This window comes from Octodon degus, unplaced genomic scaffold (genome assembly GCF_000260255.1).
Source record: "Octodon degus isolate 3935 unplaced genomic scaffold, OctDeg1.0 scaffold00005, whole genome shotgun sequence".
NCBI classification, from domain to species: domain Eukaryota; kingdom Metazoa; phylum Chordata; class Mammalia; order Rodentia; family Octodontidae; genus Octodon; species Octodon degus.
In genome coordinates, this window is record NW_004524581.1 from 29443569 (window position 1) to 29466625 (window position 23057).

The following is a 23057-nucleotide window of genomic DNA, read 5'->3' on the forward strand; positions in this document are numbered from 1 at the left end:
CTGCCGGTTAGCTCAGTTATTTAAGTGCCTGCTTTTGCAAACGCAGTCAGGCGCAGGATACCGTGGTTCGATCCCAGCTCCCCATGCCTTACCAGACTGCCCTTAAGGTAGCCTGAGTCAGCCAAAAGAATCAGGATCGGTGACGCACTGGGGCAGCTGACGCAGGAGAATCTTGGCAAGTTCGAGACCGGCCTGAGCTACAAAGTGAGCTCGAGGCCAGCCTGACCTGCATAGAGAGACCCTGTCTCAAAAAGAAAAAAAATAGGGGCCGGGGAGATGGCTCAATGAAATAAGTGTTTCCCTGGCAAGCACAAGGGCCTGAGTTCAATCCCCAGTTCTGCCAAAAGAAAAAAGAAAAAGAAAATTTGGGGCCAGGGAGATGGCTCAGTGGGATAACTGCTTCCCTGGCAAGCGCAAAGGCCTGAGGTTTTCGGCAAAAAAAAAAAAAAGACTATCAGGACTGGCTCAGTGGCATAAGCGCCTGCCTGGCAAGAGCAACGTCCTGAGTTCAGTCCCCTGTGCTGCCTAAACAACAACAAAAGAAACTAAAAAGGTAGGGGCCAGGGAGATGGCTCAGTAGCATAAGTGCTTGCCTTGCTTCCCTGGCAAGCGCAAGGACCTGAGTTCAATCCCCAGTTCTGCAAAAAAAAAAAAAAAAAAAAACCTAGAAAAGCATCCTCTCCTCCTCCCAAAATTGTTCCTTTTAGGGGCCCAGGAGATGGTTCAGTACAATAAGCACTTCCCTGGCAAATGCAAGGGCCAGGGTTCAATCCCTGGTTCCGCCAAACAAACAAACAAAAATGTTTCTTTATGCAATTTTCTTTCTTTCTTTCTTTCTTTCTTTCTTTTTTTTTCTTTTTTTTTTTTTTTTTTTTGCAACCGAGGATTGAACTCAGGCCCTTGCACTTGCCAGGGAAGCACTTATTCCACTGAGCCATCTCCCTGGCCTATGCAGACAATATTCCATGCCAATCTCAGGCATGGGATAACTGATCTTCCTTTCCCTCCATCACACGTTGGCCTTCAGTGACCCCCACATCTCACCTTAGGACACCCCAAAGCCCTGCACACACCCATTACCACTGAGGGTAGCCCTGACTTCCAAGAATCTCCACAATCAGGTCTCTCTGCCTTGGCGTGACTCCTCCATGGTAGCTGCCCTCTGTTCACCACCCCCCCCGGCCCCCCAAAAGAATATATAAAAACGACATAGCTCCTTGTATATTATTAAGCAATGTCTAATATGTTTTATTACTTTGCTATTATTTTTTAAATTTTTATTGGTACAGGGTCTTGCTAATGCATCAGACTCATAGTGATCCTCTTGCTTCAGCCTCTCCGGCCCTGGGATTACAAGTGTGTACCACTACACCACACCACACCACACCATGCTCAGTCTCAGTGGCTGGCTCAGAGCACCGGGGGATGGGGCTGGTGTGGCACGCAGTTCCAGGGATCGAACCCTGGTCTTTGTGCTTGCTTAGGTGGGCACTTAGACTGCTGAGCTATCTCCGCAGCCCTGTTTTATTACTTAAAAATTTAATCGGGGCCGGGGAGATGGCTCAGTAGAATAAGTGCTTCCCTGGCAAGTGCAAGGGCCTGAGTTCAATCCCCAGTTCTGAAAAAAAAAAATTAATCATTGGCAGACGATTGATATAATTTCTAGTGTTTTATAAATATCAACATTTTAAGTGCCTGCCTGGCAAGCCCAAGGTCCTGGGGTACCGACAAAAGAAAAAAAAGACATCTTAAAATAAAGCTGCTTGGGACTGGAGAGATGGCTCAGTGGTCTAAAGCACCTACTTAGAACAAGCTTGGCAAAGCACAGGGACCGCAGTTCGATCCCCCAGCACCACAGGCCAGCCAGCCCCACCCCCTGGTGGGCTGAGCTGGCCACACACACACACACACACACACACACACACAAAATAAATAAATGTAAAAAAAAAATAAATAAAACTGCTGCTGTATGAGTCCTACAGATTTTTTTTTTTTTTTTTTTTTTTTTTGGCAGAAGTGGGGATTGAACTCAGACCCTTGCACTTGCCAGGGAAGCGCTTATTCTACTGAGCCATCTCCCTGGCCCCAATACAACCATTCTTTGATAAATATGTGAATATACTCCTCATCCATTAGCTGAGGTTTTTCGTGTCCTTTTTTCTCCCTGTACTTGTAACTCAGTCACACAGTCTTGGGGACTGAGGGCACACACCTACAATCCCAGCACCTGGGAGGCTAGGAGGCAGGAGGATTGCCTGGTTCCAGGTCAGCCTGAGCTACACGGTGAGACCCTGTCTCAAAACAACAACAAAATAAATAAATAAATGGAAGAGTTAAAGTTAGGATTGGGAATCAGGGTATGCAGCACAGTGGAAAGGCCCCGGGACTCAAATACATTAACAGTACAAGTAAGTCCTATTTATGTATTTATTGGCACTGGAGATGAAACCCAAGGCCTTGGCACTGAGCTATGTCTTTAGCCTGTTTAATTTTTTTTTCAGACTGGATCTCGGTAAATCACTGAAATGCATACACTGGCCTTGAACTTGTGATCCTCCTATCTCAGCCTCCCAGAGCGCTGAGATTGCGAGAGTATACCACCACACCCAGCTCACTTCATGTTTCATAGCTACCTGGATTTTAAAACTTTTCAAAAATCTCAACATGTTCCAGGTATGTTGGCTCCTGCCTCCTACCAGCGTCCTTGGAGGCGGAGGCAAGAGAATTGCTGAATGTTTGAAGCCAGGCCAGGCTACATAGCAAGGTGAGGGGTTTTTGGTGCTGGGAATTAAAGTCCTGTGCTTGCTAGGCAAGTGCTACACCCCTGAGCTATAGCCCTTGTCCCCTACTTAGTGAATTCAAGGTCAGCCTAAACTGACCCTGTTTCAAAACAAACGAACAAAATCAACATGTATGTGTATATTTCGGTTTTGGAGATGTGAACTTGGTGATCAGTAAAAAGCTTCTAAGCATAACCACAAGAATATGTTACTTTGATTTGATTTGAAACTGTCTCATTGCTGTTTATCAATAAAATTTCGGAAAAAAAATAAAGGAACAGTATAAGAAATAAAAAAAAATATGTTACTTTACAGTTAGATTTCTGAGAAGACAGTGCAATTGATTTTTTTGGTTGTTTTTTTGTTTTGTTTTGTTTTTTGAGACATAGCCCTGCTATGGTAGTGGTCTTGCAGACTGGCCTCGAACTTGAACTCACTTTGTAGTCTAGGCTGGCCTTGAATTTGTAACAATCTTCCTATTTCAGTATCTGGAGTGCTGGGATTGCACGTGTGTGCCACCATATCCATGTCACTCTTCCTATTTTATTTTATTTTGTGGAACCAGGATTGAACTCAGGCCCTTGCGCTTGCCAGGCAACCACTTATTCTACTGAACTATCTCCCCAGTCCCCCCATTTTATTTTTTAATTAATTTTTTTATGTATTTAGTACAGGGTCTCATTATACAGATCAGACTCAGTGATCCTCCTATTTTCAGACTCCCAAGCACTGGGATTACAGGCTGTGCTACCACGCCCAGTCTCAATCACTGTCTCAGTGTCCCCGGGGGTGGGGCCTGCACAGCACCTGGGGATCAAACCCCAGTCCCTGCATCTGCCTAAGCAGGAACTTTAGTCTGCTGAGCTGTCTGGCCAACCCTCACTCTTCCATTTAATTTAATTTAATTAATTAATTTATTTGCGGAACCAGGGATTGAACTCAGGCCCTTGCGCTTGCCAGGGAAGCGCTTATTCTACTGAGCCATCTCCCAGCCCCACTCTTCCCTTTTTAAAAGCAAAGATTTGGAGACCTCCTGACATGAAAACAAGAAGGGCTTGTGGCTCAGCTTTTGCCACCCTCTTTGACTTCCCAGTCCTATTCTGGGGTCCCAAGTTGCTGCTATTACTCTGTGTTTCAAAAGCATAAGCCTCTGGGTGGCCCATTATTGAAAGACTGTGGTTGTCTGAGTGGTGAATCTTGCTTTTTTTTTTTTTTTGGCGGAACTGAGGCTTGAACTCAGGCCCTTGCGATGGCCAGGCAAACGCTTATTCTACTGAGCCATCTCCCCAGCCTGTGAATCTTCCTTTTGAAAGCAGGGAATGTAACATTGTGAAGGCAGTACTGGTGAAGACAGTACTTGATGTTATGGGGCTGGGGAGAAAGCTCAGCAGTCTAAGTGCCTGCCTGGCAAGGGCAGTGTCCTGAATTTGATCCCCAGTACCAGAAAACTCCCAAACAACAAAAAACAAAACGTTGAACTTGAGGACCTGCAAATAGGTTTTCTTCAAACTTTTGGAATACCCCATTCCAATTAGATCATTAACCCTGCCAGCCAGTATCCAGAAGCCAGACTTCTTGTGCCTATACCAGTATCGGGCATCTTTCTTTTTTGTTGTTGTTGTTGTTTGTTTGTGGCTGATTCAGCCTGCCCTGGGGGCAGGGCTGGTGAGACTTGTGGTGCCAAGAATCAAACCGTAGACCCTGAGCTTGCCTAAGCTTGCCTAAGCAGGTGCTTTAGTCTGCTGAACTACCTTGTTTGACTCTTTTTGTTAATTTTTTTTTTTTTTTTTTTTTTTTCAGGTCCTTTATCTCTTTATTTTTTCTTTTCTTTTTTTTTTTTTTTTTTTTCAGGACGGAGGATTGAAGTGAGGCCCTTGCACTTGCCAGGGTAGAGTTTATTCCACTGAGCCATCTCCCTGGCCCCTCTGTTTTTGTTTTTGTTTTTTGGCAGAATCGGGGATTGAACTGAGGCCCTTGTGCTGGCCAGGCAAGTGCTTATTCTACTAAGCCATCTCCCCGGCCCTGTAAGTGTTTTTTGAGATAGGTTTTCGCCTGTAGCTCAGGCTGGCTTTGAACTCTTGGTGATCCTCCTGCCTCAGTCTCCCATGTGTTGGGATTACAGGTATGTGCCACCACACCTAGCCTATTTTTTCCCATATTCTCTTACTCTTTTTTTCTTTTCCTTTTCTTCCTTTCTTCTTCCCGTTCTTTTCTTTTTTTTCTGTTTTTTTGTTTTGTTTTGTTTTGTTTTGTTTTTTGGTGGAACCAGGGATTGAACTCAGATCCTTGCATTTGCCAGTCAAGCACTTATCCCACTGAGCCATCTCCCTGGCCCCATTTTTTTCTTTATTTTAGGGAAGGGTCTCACTACTAGATCAGACTCAGTGATTTTCCTGTTTACAGCCTCCCAAGTGTTGGGATTACAGGCACATGCCCCCACACCCAGTCTCTCTTCCTATTCTTTAATTCTTCCCCTTTTTTTGGTACCAGGAATCAAACTCAGGGCCTCACACTTTCTAGACAGGCACTGTGCCACTGAGCTACATCCTGACCCTCTTTTTTGCTTTTGTTTTTGAGACAGGTCCTCACTACATAGTTCAGACTGAACCTGAATTCACTATGTAGCCCATGCTGGCTTCGAACTCCCAGTGATCCTCTTGCCTCGGCCTCCTGAGTGCTGAGATTATAGATCTGCATCACCACAGCCTGACTTTTCTTTTTGAGACAAGGTCTCACTCTGTTGCCCAAACTGGCCTTGAACTCAGTATCTTTCTGCCTCAACCTCTCAAGTAGCTCGTACCACAAATCTATGCCAACAAGCCTTGAATCCTAGTTTCCTTTCCTTTTTTATTTTTTTTTATTTTTTGCGGAACCGGGGATTGAACTCAGGCCCTTGTGCTTGCCAGGGAAGCGCTTATTCCACTGGGCCATCTCCCCGGCCCCGAAATTATTTATTTATTTAATTATTTATTTTGGCGGTATTGGGGATTGAACTCAGGACCTTGAACTTGCCAGGGAAGTGCTTATTCTACTGAGCTATCTCCTCAGCCCTAGTTTCCTTTCCTTTCCTGTCTTTTTTTTTATTTATTTATTTATTTATTTATTTTTTATTTTTATTTTTTATTTTTTTAAGTCTTGTATTGAGGCAGGTCTTGTTATGTAGCTCAGGTTGGCCTTAAACCTGAGTAGCTAGGATTACAGCAGTGTGTTTTGTCTGGCTCTACTCTCTTTTTTTAATTTGTTGAAAATTAAGGGCTGGGGGCCTGGGAGATAGCTCAGCAGAATAAGTGCTTGCCTGGCAAGTACAAAGTCCTGAGTTCAATCCCCGGTACCGAAAAAAAAGAAAGAAAGAAAGAAAAAGAAAAAGGAAAAGAAAATTAAGGGGTGGGCTAGGAGTCTAGTTTAGTAGCAGAGCATTTGCTAGCATGCACAAAGCCCTGGGTTCAGTTCCCAGAACTACCACCAAAATAATAAATAAGTAAAAAGGCAATCTCAAATTCCAGTTCCTACCTAAAGCTTCCCTTTTTCTCTGAATTCCCACCCCCTGAGAATTTTAACTTCTCTTCCCACTCTTGAAATCTGCATCAGGCAGCTGGGCATCATGACACTCTACACTGCAATGAAGTTCCTGGCAGGGGATCTTGGTGACTTGCAAAAGCCATGATCTTTTTTTTTTTTTTTTTAACATTTATTTATTTGTTTAGTGTGCATGTGTGTGTGTGTGTGTGTGTGTGTGTGTGTGTGTGGCCAGCTCAGCCCACCAGGGGGCAGGGCTGGCTGGCATGTGGTGCTGGGGGATCGAACCGCGGTCCCTGTGCTTTGCCAAGCTTGTTTCAAGTAGGTGCTTTAGACCACTGAGCCATCTCTCCAGCCCCAGCCTCTATTGTTTTAGGTAACAAGGTCAGTGGTCAGGGAATAGGAGAAGAAAAGCAAGTTTGGGAAGGTTGCTTAATCTTCCTGAGCTTTGATCTAAATTTTTAAAAAATATTTTTAAATTTATATTTTACAAATATTTTATAAACATAAGATATTCTGTATCATCTTCAATGCCTTTGTAGTTTCTTTCTTTCTTTTTTTTTTTTTTTTTTTGATCTAAAATTTTTTGTACCTGGAACTGAACTTAGGTCCTTGGGTTTGCCAGGCAGGTGCTTGTGCCACAGAGCTATATCCACTGGCCCTCCCTGAGCCTTAATTGTCCATTTGCAAAATGACACAGTGAGAATCCAGCCCTGAAGGTTGTCATGAGAACTAAATAACTTAAGAAATTACCGGGCACAGCGTCAGCGCTTCTGGCGGACACGAATCCTAGTTCTACTGTGCCTAGGATATCTGCCTCACGCAACCTCTCAGGTCGGTACAATTCTCATCTCTACTTTACCAGAGCAGAACCTGCCGAAGTGAGAAAATGAGGACAGCTGACCAGTCCCTGAGCAGCATAGTGGGCTTCGAACCCAGGCTGCCTCGTCCCGGAGCCTGAACCGGAACTGCCCGCTATACCTGCTGCCTTTGCCATGCTTGGGGTAAGGAGGGGAAGTGGCCGAAGGCATGGACAGATCTGAGGCAGAGCTGCTTTCCCAGAGCAGTTTTATTTAGAAATATGTCTTCACAAGATGGTGGCAGCCTAGGGGCAGACGACTCCTGTCTTGTTTGTCCGTTCTCTGTCCCTGCCCAGGTCCTTGAGGCTGATTAGAAAGACAAATGGGTCCCATACCGGCGTGGCTTCTGGTTAGAGGCTGGGCTCCTGCACCAGGACCTCAGAGTCCTCTCCTAGCAGGGGCCAGTGTCATCCACAGGCCAGCTGTGGCCAGGTCCTGGTGGATGCGACATTACTAGGAACAAGCTGTGAGGAAGGCTAATTTTCTGGCGCTGGATCCAGTTTTTCTTCCTGAGAGGGGGAGGCAGGGGTGGGAGTCTCGTCTCCACCATTGAGGGGCTTCTGCCGCTCGCTGCTGTTAGGCGTGGAGGTTCGGTTTCTCTGAGATCCCCATCGGGTCACGCGCTTTTGGGACGAGTTGTGGCGGGCTAGCAGAGGGGGCTGGAAGCCTGTGAAGGAGCTGCTGGTGGCTGGGCGCTTGTCTGGAGGAGGGGAGACACGCGAGTAAGGAGAAAGGCGCAAGCGTGGGGCGGGGCTGTCCTGCACTCTCCCTCTCAACCCCGGGAAAGCGCCCCTGTCTACTGCGCCTCACCTCCGGGCTCGATGGGATGCATGAGCCGGTTCATCTGGACGTTCCAGTGTTTCACGTTGGTGCTGGCCTGGCGCAACTTCCGCTGGGCAGCCTGTAGGGGGCCGGTGGGAAGGGGGTCAGAGCCACCATCCCCGGCAGGGGGACCCTGACCTTTTCAGGTTCACAGCCCCTTGGCACGTGACCAAGACTAATGACTGTCTCCATAGAAAACGCATGTATGTGCGGAAAGAGCTACGTGCACGAAATGAGAAACAGGGAGGCGGAGATTTACAAATGGGAAGAGACCAAGAGATAGAAAGGTGGGGAGAGCAAGGGGATATAAAAAGAATAAAAATAGGGGGTGGGTATAGCTCAATGGTCTAAGTGCCTGCCTGGCAAGCTGAAGGACCCGGGTTTCATCCACAGTACTAACTACATGCTGTGCCCCGGGGGGAACCATGCGGGCCACAGAAACCGGGTTGGTGGCGCATGCCTGTAATCCCAGCACTGGGGAGGCTGAGACAGGAGGATCACTACGAGTCCAAGCTGAGTAGTGAGACCCTATACCAAATAAATAAATAAATAAATAAATTTTTTCTTTTTTTTTGCGGAACTGGGGATTGAACTCAGACCCTTCCTCTTGCCAGGGAAGCACTTATTCCACTGAGCCATCTCCCCAGCCCAATTTTTTTTTTTTTTTTTAAACAAGAATAAAGATTGGTTTGCGCATGCGCGGATTCCCCACGAAGGCTGTGATGATTATGTATTGCAAACAAGGACCAATACAAATAAAAATTAAAGGGGGAACTACCCGCTTGACCCCCCCAGGAGCTTTCTTTCTTTCTTTCTTCTTTTTTTTTTTTTGCAGAACCGGGGATTGAACTCAGATCCTTGCGTTTGCCAGCCAAGCGCTTATCCAATTGAGCCATCTCCCCGGTCCCTAGGAGCTTTCTTTCTCTCAATAAATATATTCTGCTCATAAAAATAAAATAAAAAATTAAAATTAAAATTAAAAAGAAGAGTCACATACATGGGCAGAGTTTGCCTCCAATTTTGAGAGATACATGGACCCTTAAAAGGTCAAAAATAATCATAATAATAGTTTCTTATTGAGCAGCTAAGATGTGTTAAGCATAGCTGTGGACATATTTAACTTCCAGAGCAGTTAACAAACAAATGCAAAAGACATTAAGGGACTTGCCCACGGACACACACACACTTTGAGCTCTAAATCCTGCCTTACACCACCTCTCCAGGTCCCCAAGCACAAACAGCCATGAAAGCCAGGTGTCGTGGCAAATGCCTGTGATCCCAGTGCTTGGGAGGCTGAGGCAGGAGAATCATAGTGAGTTCAAGGCCAGGCTGGGCTACTTAGTGAGATCCTGTCTCAAAACAAAACAAAACAATCCCCTACCCCAACTACATTAGAAGTGGGTTTGTGAGCGCACCATCAGGAATTTCCCTTCCTTTGTTACATATGTCAGTGTTTAAAATTGTTTCAGTGACTATGCAGGCCCGCACAGTGAAACAAAATCATCAATATTAATAAAAAGAAAACATTGACCATAAAAATAAAAGAATTTAAATCCTGTTCGATGGCTCTTCGAGCTCCAAGGATAGAATCCAAGTACAAGGCCAGTAAGATAGGGGCTCGGTTGAGCAAGAGGAAAACATTGTGCCCGAACTAATGCTAATGCTAGCGAACACTGATCACTGAGCGTGGGAGCACATGTTCTTCAGCACTTAGTACGTATGAAATACTCTGTTTTATCTTGTTTAATCTGTATAACACTGTGCTTGTCAAGTTCCTTCTCCAGTTTAAAGAAGTGAAGCGCAGAGAGATGAGGCAGTTTGCCAGAAGTCACACCACTGGCTGAAGACTGTGCCAGGTGCCACGGCATGGGGTGGCTCGCAGCCCCAAGGCCTCACCTCCACGTCCTCGTCGGCCCTCTGCCGGTTCTGCCGCACCTCCTCCAGCTGCTCCTGGGCCTGCTGCAGGGAGCGGCTCTGCAGCGCCATCTCCTGCTGTAGCTCCTGCTTCTCCTGCTGCGTGCGCTCAATGTAGCGCTCCTGCTCCTCCTTCAGCTGCATCAGCTGCTTCAGCTTCTCCTCCTCCTCCTCCAGCAGCCTGCGGGGGACGGGTACCCGGAGTCACCTCTGCCCGCACCTGAGGAGCTCAGCCAGGCGGAAGATGGGTGCGGGTGGCGGGTGGGGAAGCCGGAAGGGGTCCTACCTGGTTTGTGCCAGGCGCACAGCCTCCTCGTCCCGCCGAGCCTTGACCTCCAGTTGCAGGGCCTCCTGCAGCCGCTCCTGCATCTCCTCCAGTTCTTGGATGCGCTGCCGCTGCCGGGCAGCCTCCTCCTTCTTCAGCTCCATTTCAGCCTGCATGGTGGCCCGGGCCTGCGGGGGGCACAGCACCAGGTCTTTTAGGGGCGCCCAGGGCCTGCACGCAGACAGGCTACTTGGGGTGAGGTCTTGGGAATTCCTTTATGTCAGGCTTCCAGATCTGACTCCTTCGGCACAGCCCAACTGGGTTAGATAACAGGAGACAAAGGCCTCAAACTGTCCCTACTACTAGCTTTGGCAATAGTTGGATCATGTCCGCATCTTTTTTTTTTTTAAATTTGATTTGAGTGTGTGTGTGTGTGTGTGGCCAGTTCAGCTCACCAGGGGGCGGGGCTGGCTGGCATGTGGTGCTGGGGGATTGAACCGCGGTCTCTGTGATTTGCTAAGCTTGTTCTAAGTAGACCACTTAGCCATCTCACCAGCCCTCATGTCTGCATCTTGTACAGCAATTAACCACTAGGAAGAATGTATGCAATGTGTTAATTATTGAAACTGTCCTACCAATTTGGTTTGAAACTGTCTCACTGCTATTTGTTTCTCAATAAAATTATGGAAAAAAAATAGTTGGTGGGAGACACTGTCTAGCATGTCCTTAGGTTCTGGGTTCAAATCTTGCGCAGCAAATATAAAACAAAAGACATGTATATAATTAAATAGTGTATACCATATTCCGTTACAATTTAATAATATATTAAAGTATAATCGCCTCCTCCCTATCACCCGTCCTAATAATTACTATTATATCATTATGCTGGTGCTAGGAAGGAGTTGACTATAATTTTCACAGCTAGAAGACAGTAAACACTTTACAAGTTCTTCTGCACCTAGCTTTCCCTTCATCTCTATGAGCAACTCGGAGCATCAGCATTTACCGCTAGGGACTTTGGGCTAGGAAGAGACAGGCTTGGGACTGACTGCGGACCTGTCTCCTCCCATCTTGGTCCCAAACGGGTTTCACTGAAATCTCAGGTAGGATGGTCCAACCTTGGTCCAAACCATTCCCAAACACAGGATCATTAGGAGATTCTTGGGTCCAAGAACAGACCCCTTCCCTGAAGGTCCGTGAACCAGGCGCCTACACCTGTCTGCACTCCCCTTCCTTAGTCATAACCTAGCCCCTGACACAGACCCTGTCCCAAATCCTTCTTCGGTCCCGCATTCCACACTCCGCCTTAGCACGCCCCCTCTTCTGCAGCAGCCAGTTCAGCTCTCTTCACCCCACCCCAGGGCAAGTCGGGCCTCGCCCACGCACGCCCCGCCCCTGCTGGCGGGCCTGCCCCGGCTGCTCTCCCTCAGTTCTGGCCCCGCCCCGTCAGGCTACGTCACCCAGCTCAGGCTCCGCCCCTGGGCTGGCCGCACCTGCTCTGCCTCGCGCAGTTGGCACTCGAGCGCCTCCTGCAGCTCGCGGTGCTGGCTGCGGCGGCGCTCCTCCTCCTCCTGCAGCAGCCGCTCGGCCTGCCGCTGTGCCTCCTGCAGCAGCTCCAGCTCTTGCAGTTTCCGCTCCTTTTCCTCCTGCAGCTGCTGCAGCCGCAGCAGCTCTTCCTCCTTGGCTGCCCGGCGCCGTTCCCGCTGCTCGCGTTGCTCTCGCCGCTTCTGCTTCAGGTCCTTGTGCAGTGACGTCTTGCCCTCAGCCTGCAGCCGGATGGCCATCTGGATGGCTGCGGCAGACGGGCGTGGGTCAGCGGGATCTGTATCACCCTGCCACCCAGGGACCCCCACTCGGCCTCAGCTGTGGAGACAGTGGGGCGCGGCCGAGCCGCAGCACTCGGCGGCCCGCACTCACCCGCCGTCCACTCCTGGCGCTGGCGCGTGTCTGAGGCGCTCATCTCGTACGTGCGGCTGGCAGTCTTCACGCAGAACATGCAGCGCTTCCCTTCTCGGTCTGGCAACACCTGAGAAGGGCGGGTGGCCCCCATAGGCTGGTTCACTGAGGTAAGGGTCACACCTACTTCTGCTTCCCTAGGGACACTGCCCATTCTGCCAGGAGCCTGCATGGTTTGGCGTGGCCCCAGGGAGGTTGTGTCCCCGCAGTTCTGGCCTTCACAGGGCCCAGTGCATAGTGCATGCTTGAACACTTTCATTGACAGGGGCCTCACTACCTACAGTGCTCATTTCTAAAATTGACTCCTCCACAGGTGTTTTTGAAGCACCTATTAAATCCACTTCTGGTTCTAGGCGATGCTTAGGTGTGCCCAGTGTGCCACAACCCCGCCTTCCCAAAGCTTATATTCTGTGGAAAATAGCAGTTGCCACACATTGAACACTGAACTGCTGCTGCTTCTTTTAGTGGAAGGGGGTACCAGGAATCAAACTCAGGACCTTGCGCTTGTCAGACAGGCACTGTTCACTGAGCTATCTTCCCCGACTCACATTGAGCTTGTTATGTTCTATGTGTCTCTACTAGTGATTTAGGGGGAATTCTGAGACAAGATCTTACTGTGTAGTCCTAGATGGCCCTAGACTTGCAGCAGTGTTCTTGCCTCAGTCTCCTGAGTGTTGGGATCACATGCATGAGCCAGCACACTTGGGTTCATTTTATTCACGACCCCCATAACATTTGCCAGGCAGGCACTATTAGGTCCACTTTACAGAGGAAGAAACTGAGATGCTAAGAGCCCCCAGGAACTTCCTGACTCACAGTGCCTGCAGCTGGACCTGTGCTTTTTTTGTACCAAAACCTGTTTCCTTATGTGACAAAAATGGATAGAGTCTAGGATGTCTATAATGGTAATTTAAAAAATAAAATAGTAGATGTAGGGAAATCAAAATCCTTATACATGAAAATACAAAAGAATATAGCTGCTGAAGAAAACTGTAGCTGTACTTCCAAAATTTAGAATTATCATTGATCCAACTATTCTGCTGCTAGGATGTATTTTATCAAAGAGCAATAAAAGCACAGAAACTTGCCCATAGCAGCATTGTTCACTTTAGCAACTAGGCAGAAACAACCCTAATATCCACCAACAAGTGAATAAACAACATGTGGTTTATCCATACAATAAAATATTACTGTCATAAAAATGAATGAAGTTCGGATATATTCTACAGTATAGATAAAGCTTGGAAAATTATACTTAGTGAAAGAAGCCAGACTCAAAACGTCAACTATGGTATAATTTCACTATGATAAGGTACCTGAGATAGATAAATTCATAGAGATAGGAAGCAAAATAGAGGCTCCCCAGGGCTCAGGAGATGGGGGAGTGAGGATGATTACTTAATGGGAAAGAGTTTCTGTTTGGGTGATGAAAGTTTTGGAAATAGGTAGTGGTGAGAATTGCACAACACTGTGAAGGTACTGAATACCACTATAAACACTTAAAGTGGTAAATTTCATGTCTGTTTAAAATAGTTATTTTTTAAACAATGATTATTTTATAGCTAAAAAAAAATCCACCAGGGCTGGGGAGATGGCTCAGTGGAATAAGCGCTTCCCTGGCAAGCGCAAGGACCTGAGTTCAATCCCCGGTTCCGCAAAAAAAAAAAAAAAAAAAAAAAAAAAAAAAACCCACAAAAAAAAAAAAAAAAAAAAATCCACTAAACAAAATAGATGAAAGAATCAATCTAATCAAGGAAGTCAAAGACCTCTAGGATGAAAAATAATCTTAAAGAAATTGAAGAAGACACTAGGAGCCTACAGCCATACCACCCTGCATGCGCCTGATCTCGTCTGAAGAAGACACTAGGAGATGGAAAGACCTCTTTTGTTCAGAATTAATGTTATTAAAATGGCCACGTGACTAAGAATGCTCTATAAATTCAATACAGTGCTTCTCAGAATTCTTTTTTTTTTTTTTTTTTTTTTTGGTAGCTCAGGCTGCCTGAAGGGCGGCAGGTCTGGTAAGGCAGGTGGAGCTGGGGATTGAACCACAATATCCTGCTCCTGACTGCTTTTACATGAGCAGGCGCTTAAACAACTGAGCTAAGGGCAGGACCCCCGTTTCTCAGAATCCTAATGACATTCTACACAAAACTAGAAAAAAACACAGAATAGCTTTGGCTCAGAAATACCAAAGCTGGAGTCATCACAATACCCAACCCTAAATTATTCTATGAAATGACAGCAACAACAACAAAAAGCAAGCATGGCATAGGCACAAGGAACGAACACCTAATGGAATGGAAATGAAGATACTTTTATTTTTTTCCTTTTTCTTTTTTTTTTTTTTTGGTGGGACAAGGGATTGAACTCAGGCCCTTGAACTCAGGCCCTTGCACTTGCCAGGCAAGCGCTTATTCTATTGTGCTATTTCCCTGACCTGAAGATACTTTAAAAAACCCACATACTCAGCCACCTGCTTCTTCTTCTTCTTTTTTTTTTTTTTGCAAGACTATATAAAAGATATATTACATGAACCCTTATTTAAAAGTCATTGCAGATTTCTATGAAACAGTACCAATCTTATGTTGGGTTATACATGTATTTTTTTCCCATATATGTGTGTGTATGTGTGTATAAAAGACAGGGAAGAAGTAATATAAAGTCAACAGAAAATAGAAATATAATTTTTAAAGTTTCTAATACTAGAAGATATCATACGATGTCTTTTATTTTTTTTTTTAAACATTTATTTAGTGTGTGTGTGTGTGTGTGTGTGTGTGTGGCCAGCTCAGCCCACCAGGGGGCGGGGCTGGCTGGCATCTGGTGCTGGGGGATCGAACTGCGGTCCCTGTGCTTTGCCAAGCTTGTTCCAAGTACGTGCTTTAGACCACTGAGCCATCTCACCAGCCCCTACAATGTCTTTCAAATAAAGTATAAATCAAAGATATAGTATAAATCTTAGAACAAAAATTAAGATTAAGCAATATTCAGAAAATTAAATACTAATTAATTAAGAATTAAATGTTTCAAAACAATTGAACTAAGAAAAAGCTTTCATGATAGCAAAGAAGTACTAAGAGTAAAACATAAGATAAATACTAGAATGGCAAGTAAATGACCAGCACTTCTAACAGTTTGAGGATAGGATATCGCACAAAGTTCTAGTGTGTTGTGGACATGCATAATGACTGTGACAGTTCCTGGTGGCTAGGTGTCACTTGTGGGACTGAGCTACAGCTGTTTCTTTGAAATCCACCCTGTAGACTCAGGAGCCACCTGCTTCTTGACAAAGGGGCCGAAAAACATATTGGAGAAAGGACAGCATCTTTAAGAAATAGAACTGGGGAACCCCCCAGATATCCATATGTAGATGGATCTCTCAGCTTGTGCAAAACTCAATTCAAAATGGATCAAAGACATAGGTACACAACCTAAAACTTTGAAACTGCTAGGAGAGAGCAGAGGGAAAACACTGGAAGTCATAGGCACAGGGAAAGACTTCCTGACTAGGATGCCAATAGGACAGGAAGTAATAGCAAGAACCAACAAATGGGAGAATCACAAATTTGGGCCCAGAGTTTCTGTATGCCAAAGGAAACAAGCCAAAGTGCAGAGAAAGTCTACAGAATGGGAGACAATCGTTGTCAGGTCCTCCAATACAGAGAATTATTGCCTAGCATATGTAAAGAACTAAACAACAAGACGAGATCAACAAAAACCAGCAAAAAACACCCAAATAACTCAAACAATAAAGGGACAAATAGACACTTTTCAAAAGAAATACAAATGGTCAATAAGTATATGAAAAAATGTCCAACATCTGTAACCATTAGGGAAATGCAAAGCCAAACTACATAGGCAATAAGATAGCTGTGGCGCTAGACAGTAATCCCAAGTACTTGGCGGGTGGGGCTGAAGCAGGAGGATCACAAATTCAAACCCAGACTGGGAGAATTAGCAATTTAGAGGCCTGCTGAGATGGCAATTGAGACTGAGCGTGGTGACATGCACCTGTAATCCCAGTACTTGGGAGGCTGTAAACAGGTGGATCACTACAAGTCCCATCTAGTAGTTAGACCCTGAACACCTTATAGGCCCTTCCCTAAAATACAGAAAAAAAAAAAAAAAAAAAAAAAAAAAGAATTAGCAACTTAGTGGAAACCCTGTCTCTAAATAAAAATTAAAAGAAGGCTGAGGATTAATCCCCAATAAAGAGTTCAATCCCTAGAACTGGAGGGAAAAAACTTAAATTGAGATTTCACCACACTTCCGTCAGAATGGTTATCACAAAGAATATGAGGCCCAACAAGGTGTGGTGGCACAGGCCTATAATTCCAGCACTGGGGAGGCAGAGGCAGGAGATTCTTGGGAATTCAAGACCAGCCTGGGCTACAAAGTGAGCTCAAGGCCAACCTGAACTACAGATCAAGACCCTGTAGTCTTTTGATTCAAAAGACAAAAACAAAAAAAAACAAGGCCCCAGTCACTGGGCCACTGCTGAGGACCCAGCTGCCTCCCCTCGAGCCTCATGCTTCCTTCTGTGCAGCCGCCTTTGGCAGGCCATTTCCACCAAGGAAATGAGGAAAAGGAATCGTATTGTATCACATGTCGCTATCCAGAACTTCCATTCTTTTTTTTTTTTTGGCAGAACCAGGGGGTTGAACTCAGGCCCTTGCACTTGCCAGGCAAGCACTTATTCTGCTGAGCCATCTCCCTGGCCCCCTAGAACTTCCATTATTTCAAACTCATTTTTCTGATGCAAATTAAGGGTGATGACCCGCTTCCTGCCAGCACTGAGGATTATATTCATATCAGAGTCCAACGGAGAAATGGCAGGAAGATCCTCACCACCGTCCAAGGGATCGCTGATAGTTATGACGAGACACTGGTGAAGGCATTTAAGAAGAAATCTGGGGGCCAGGGAGATTGCTCAGTAGATTAAGCGCTTGCCTGGCAAGCACAAGGGCCTGAGTTCAATCCCCGGTTCCGCCAAAAAAAAAAAAAAAAAGAAGAAGAAATCTGCCTGTAATAGTACTGTCTTCCAGCATCCAGAATGTGAAGGAGTAATCCAGCTCCACAGTGACCAGTGTATGAGCACATGCTGGTTCCTGGTAGAGACTAGCTAAGGTCGATCAGCTGAAGGTTTGTGGGTTGTAAGTGTTGGTGGCTCACTGATGCTTAAGTGAGGATTTCCTTGCAATAAGTAAAGTGTCCCTCCTGTCCCTTGTCACAAGTTTAAAAACCTCACAGCCTATATGAAACATAGCCCATTTGGGGTGTGCTTTCAGTTAGACTAGTGTAACTCCTCCATGCAATTAAAAAAAAAAAAAAAAAAAAAAAGCCAACAGAGAATATAAAAAGAAGGTGGCAGGACTGGAGATGTAGTTCAGTGGTGTAGTACCTGCCTGGCACACACGAGGCCCTGAGTTCGATTTCTGGTGCCGAAAATACAAAAAAAAAAAAAAAAAGGAACAGGTGGCATATACCTTTAATTCCAGCATTCTGAAGGCTGATGTAGGAGGATCCCCAGAAGTTCAAGGACAGCGGGGACTACATAATCAGAACCTGACCCAGAGAAAAAGAAAGAGAAAGAGAGACACACAGACAGACAAGAAGAAGATTGATGAACATATGGAGAAAAAGAAATTCTTCTATACCATTTAAGGGAATGTAAATTAGTACAACCACTATAGAAATTATTAGGAAGTTCCTCAAAAAACTAAAAGCAGAAGCTGGGTGTGGTGGCACATGCCTGTAAACCCAGCACTTTGGAGACTGAGGCAAGAGGATTATTGCAGGGCAGGGGCAGATAGCTCAGTGGCTTAAGTGCCTGCCTGGCAAGTGCAAGATCCAGAGTTCAATCCCTAGTGCACAAAAAAAAAAAAAAAAAAAGGATTATTGCAAGTTCAAGATCAGTCTGGGCTACAGTGAGTGCAAGGCCAGCTCAACTATATAACAAGACCCTGAGGGGCTGGGGAAATGGCTCAGTGGAATAAGCGCTTCCCTGGCAAACGCAAGGGCCTGAGTTCAATCCCCGGTTCTGAAAAAAAAAAAAAAGACCCTGTTTCAAAAACTAAAGAACAAAACAAAAACTAAAAGTAGAAATATATCACTCCTTGGTATATACCTGAAGGCATTAATGTTAGCCTACTACAGGGATAACTGCACACCTATGTTTATCTTAGCACAATTCGCAATAGCTAGGCCGAGGAGACAGCTCAGTGGCCTAAGTGCCGGGGCGCCCTAAGATGGTGACCAAAACTGCGTGTGGTAGCATGCCTGTAATCCTAGGGCTTGGGAGGCTGAACACAGGAGGATCATTATGAGTCCAATCTGTGTGGTGAGACCTTGTAGACTCTGTACTAAATATATATCTATATATCTTAAAAAATAAAAATACTGTCTAAATATACAATGGAGTATTATTCAGCCACAAAGAAGGGCAAAAATTATGTTATTTTCAGGTAAATGGCTATAACTAGAGATCATCATGTTAAGCAAAATAAGAGAGACTCTGAAAGATAAGTATCACATGGTTTCCCTAACATAAGGAATCATTAAAAAAAAAAAAAAAAAAAAAAGATGGTACAAAGGAGACTATTATTACACAAGAGGAAACAAGCTCTTGAGTTCAATCCCCGGTAAGGCAAAAAACAAAACAAAACAAAACAAAAACAAAAACAAGAGGAAGGAAATAAGGGAGAGTAGAAGGGGGAATGGAGATGATTTTATGTGCATGTATGAAAATACCATATTGAAGAGCCAGGGAGATAGCTCATTAGGATAAGTGCTTTGCCTAACAAGCGCCAGTACCGAAAAAAAAAAACAAAAAAAAACAAAAAACCAGGCCCTAATAATTTTTTTTTTTTTTTTAAATACTGCTCTTAAGCCTCTAAAAGAACGCACAGTGAGGGGGAGGCGAAGGAAGGTGAAAAGGGAAACAAGTGGGTAATGGAGGGAGAACAGCAAGGCCTAGAGCTGTCAAAGAGAATTTAGGTGAAGAAGAAGACCTCCGAAGGGGTCTTGGATCGCTGTAAGTGCAGGTATCAGCTATCCCTTCTGGAATATTTAACAAAAGCCATACAGTGGTTACCAATGACTTTGGTATATTTGCTTTGCAGTTTTAGTTCTTGCACAGCTTGCTGTGGGTGAGGCCCCAGGTGTCTCAGGGCTACGCTAACCTCAGCGGACACTCGGGTCTCGCAGAAGCCGGCGGAAGCCAGCCCCGCGCCGCTCCACCGCGCCCAGCCCCGCGCCCTCACCTCCACGCAGCACTGCGAGTCCAGCGGGATGGTGCCTCTCTTCTCCTTGCACTCCTCGCTCGCAAAGTAGCACAGGCAGCTGGGCTGCAGCTGGAACCAGCGCTCGGCCCAGTTCCTCCTCAGGTGTCCTCGCTTCCACAGGTAGCCCTGCCGGCCACATCCAGGTCAGCAGCGTCCTCGGCGCCCGCCACCCTTCTGCGGGCTTCCCCCAACCCCCAGCGGGCCGACCTGCTTCAGGACGTCCTGGATGAGCTCCTGGTAGACCTCGTGAATGGCCATGCTGAGGGTGTCCTGCCCCACGCCCCGCAGGCAGCGGCCTGAGTTGAAGAGCTCCAGGAACTGCCAGACGCTGAGGCCCCCGGCAGCCTGGGCCGACTGGGCCTCCTGGGCCAGCAGCTCCTCCAGCTCGCCCAAGCCCAGCTCCAAGCTCATGCTGCTGAGCACCTTCTTCACCAGGTATTCCACCTGGAAGGGAAAAGGAAGGCCCAGTGACCACCGCGGGTGGGGGGCCAGCACCAACACCAGGGGGCGCTCTGCCGGGCTCCCACAGCCCAGGCAGAGTGGATGAGGGTCAGGAGTTTGGAAGGCCGAGGGGACCAAGAGGAGACCAGGGTAGGGACTTGGGAGGGACTCCAACCCCAGTTCAAGCAGATTCATTCCCTTCCAAAGCAGTGCAGTTCCTCTTGCCTTGGATTAGAGCGGGGTCAAGGGGGCGCTGCGGCCAGGTAGAGGCCGTGAATGGCAATGTCAGAAGAGCTACAAGAACCTTCTCGGCCAATACCCTCACTTTGCAGATGACAAAAGCAAGGCCCAGAGGGGGAAGTGCCTTGCTTTAAGTCACTAGCAAGGTAGGGACAGCTGGAACTCCATTTGAATCTCCCGATTTCCTTTCCAGTCTTTATTCCAAATCCCAGTCCGAAACTCTGGAAATCCTTCCCTTGTAAGAGGCCAAGGGGACTAAAGGTGGAGGTAAGCAGGGCAGGGACAGGAAACCCATACAGAGGAACAGGAAGTGGTTGGGGTACATCCTGCTGCTACATGCTCTCACTGCAGGCTGATTACAGCAGCAAGAAGCCTCCCAGCCTGAGAGGCCACCTGGCCCAGACTGGCTGGGATCTGACAAGGTATCTGTGCATATGGACATGTCCCTCCTGCCAAGAGCTTCTTGGGAAACTCTTTAGGACCCTCAGCCTGAGACCCCACCCCCCTACCCTGGCCCATCAGCTCAGGGCTCAAGTGGTTTCCCACAAACAGAGATGGAGAGATATGCTGGGGGACCTCCCCTGTGTGCCCTGCTCTGAAGGCCTAAATTCACCCTTGTGCCACCACAGGGCTGGAGTCAAGAAGACTGAGCGGGTCGGGGAGACAAGTGGGCACAGGAGAGAGGGACCAAATTCTTGAATCTCTTCTCAGGATCCGCCCTCTCTGGGGACCTGTACTTTAACTGCCCTGGTTTTTCATGAAGAAAAGACTGAAGGAAAATTGAGAGGCAGGGACAGACTTGGGCGCCCACCTAAAGTTTTTATTTATTTATTTATTTATTCATTTATTTATTTTGGTGGAACCAGGGATTGAACTCAGGCCCTTATACTTGCCAGGGAAGCACTTATTCTACTGAGCCATCTTCCTGCCCCCTCACCTCAAGTAACTGGGGAGTTACTTCCTGTCTCAAAAAGTCTCCCTTCACCTTATAAAGCACCTTCCTATACTACCACAATGCCTAAAGTCCCACCTTTTTTTTTTTTTTTTTTTAGAACCAGGGATTGAATTCAGGCCCTTACGCTTGCCAGGGAAGCACTTAATCCACTGAGCCATCTCCCTGGCCCCTAAATCCCACTATTTGACTTCAGCTATTCTCCTTTAAACTGTTCAGCAATGTAGTAGGCATTTACACCTCTGCTTGTAGTTTACACTTCATTTTCTTCCTGCGAGCTCTAACAGAACATGATAAAAGGGTCATTTGGTTCTTCTGGACCAAGGCACAGTTGCTCTGCTATGAACAGTCCCAGGTGTACAGAGACAGCTGGTGGGGACAGGTACCAGCGTGGGAAGACAGTGAAGAAAGGGGATGTGACCTTTTTCATGGTTTTGCTAGGGCCTGGACCCAAGTGACACAATCCCTGGGTCTGTCATCACCCTCACCTCATCAGGAACCATGATCAGTGGATATTTGTCCTCTGACAGGAAGTTGAAGAGACACCAGAGGCGGAAGGCATCCTGATTGGAGAGCATGCTGTTCCCGTTGCTAGCTGCTTGGTAATTCTTCTTGGCTGTCAGCGTCCAGCACAGCTCATCGAAATTCTCTTTAACGAAAGCACCCTCCTCGACCTGCAATGAGGCCTACATGTCAGCAGGCTGCCCTGTCCCCGCCCTAGAACCAATCGAGGCTCTGGCATGGTGACCTGTGTTCATCTACGCCCCTGCTCTCCACCCTACCGAGCCCTTCCTAAATGTGAGGAGTCCCTGAGCTGATTACCAGGTAACCAGCTGGTTCCAAATCCCAATCCCTAGCCCCCCACCCCCTCCCTCTAGAGAAAGGAGGGGAGCCCGTGCGGAGGTGGGGAAACATGCCCAGCAGAAGAGAACCTGGGAAGACAGTGACTGGTGAAAGGAGCAGGGGAAGCTGAAGGAGGCCTCAGCAGGGATGGAGTGGAAGGTTACGGAAAGATCCAAGCTAGAGGTGAGGGACATTAAGGGCGAGCTCAGGGGCCCAGAAGCGGACAGGAGGCAGGACATGATGGATAGAGATGGGAGAGGAAGCTGGATGGCATATGCAGAACTGAGAGTTGACTGGGAGGAGGGAAGAGGTGGGGTAGCAGGTTCTGGGGTGCTGGGCCAGCTGGAGAAGAGGGGAGAAGCAGGAGGTGCCCCTCACTCCCCACCCCCCCCACCCCAGGTCCCACCTTGTCCAGGATGTACTTGCTGAGGTAGGGCATGTAGCCCTGGCTGGACACTGGGCCATCATCATCGTCCCGGAAGTGCTCTTCTAGAGCCACGGGGTCATGGGGGATATGCAGGACCGTGTACAGGTTGTGGGACAGCACCTGAGACAGAGGGACAGTTTGCCTTTCTGTGCTACAGCCAAAATCGGGCCAAAGGACAGCACCCACCTCCCCGTTCCTTCCCACCCTTATCCTGGCTGAGTGGCTTGGACAGGTGGTTCAGTTCACTAGTAATGAAAAAGTATGTACTGACAATGTGCTAATATGATAGAGTTATGTACATATATCATTTGCTCAAACTCTTTAACAACTATTCATAACCCCGTTTTACAGATTCAAAAAAATCTGAGGTATTTCTCAGATGCCAGAGCAAGCAGAGCTGGGATTCAAACATTGGTGATTGTACTTTTTTTTTGAGACAATGTCACGCTATGTAGCCCAGACTGGCCTTGAACTCCAGCAATCCTCCTGCCTCAGCCTCCTGGGTTCTGGTATTACAGGTGTGTGGAACCATGCCTGGCTTGGCAGCTGTATTCTTAACCACATTATTAGATGTCAGCAAACCCTTTCTACAGACAAGGACACTGCAACTCACAGGATCTGGTAACTTGCCCAAGGACCACGAGCAGGAAAGCTGGGGATTCTGATCCAACTCTGTCAGACTCCACAGCCCAAGGGCTTCCTGCTGGGCTGGGCTATCTCACAGCAACCCTGATTTTTTTTTTTTTTTTTTTTTT

The 23057-nt window shown here is 46.9% G+C and overlaps 1 protein-coding gene across 1 annotated transcript in view; it reads right to left on the minus strand.

Annotated features, from left to right (window-relative positions):
• Window positions 1-7353: 7353 nt before the first annotated feature.
• The window catches only part of Def6 (DEF6, guanine nucleotide exchange factor), a 25440-nt gene continuing 9736 nt past the window's right edge, over window positions 7354-23057 (minus strand). Inside the window, exons 2-11 of the mRNA XM_004624204.2 lie at window positions 22282-22422; window positions 21521-21706; window positions 19607-19843; window positions 19379-19525; window positions 12075-12183; window positions 11651-11949; window positions 10179-10345; window positions 9875-10073; window positions 7967-8057; window positions 7354-7856 (exon numbers count right to left, since the gene is read on the minus strand). Coding sequence (XP_004624261.1) covers window positions 7633-7856; window positions 7967-8057; window positions 9875-10073; window positions 10179-10345; window positions 11651-11949; window positions 12075-12183; window positions 19379-19525; window positions 19607-19843; window positions 21521-21706; window positions 22282-22422 — 1800 coding nt within the window. The 3' untranslated portion in view covers window positions 7354-7632. The remainder of the gene's footprint in view (window positions 7857-7966; window positions 8058-9874; window positions 10074-10178; window positions 10346-11650; window positions 11950-12074; window positions 12184-19378; window positions 19526-19606; window positions 19844-21520; window positions 21707-22281; window positions 22423-23057) is intronic.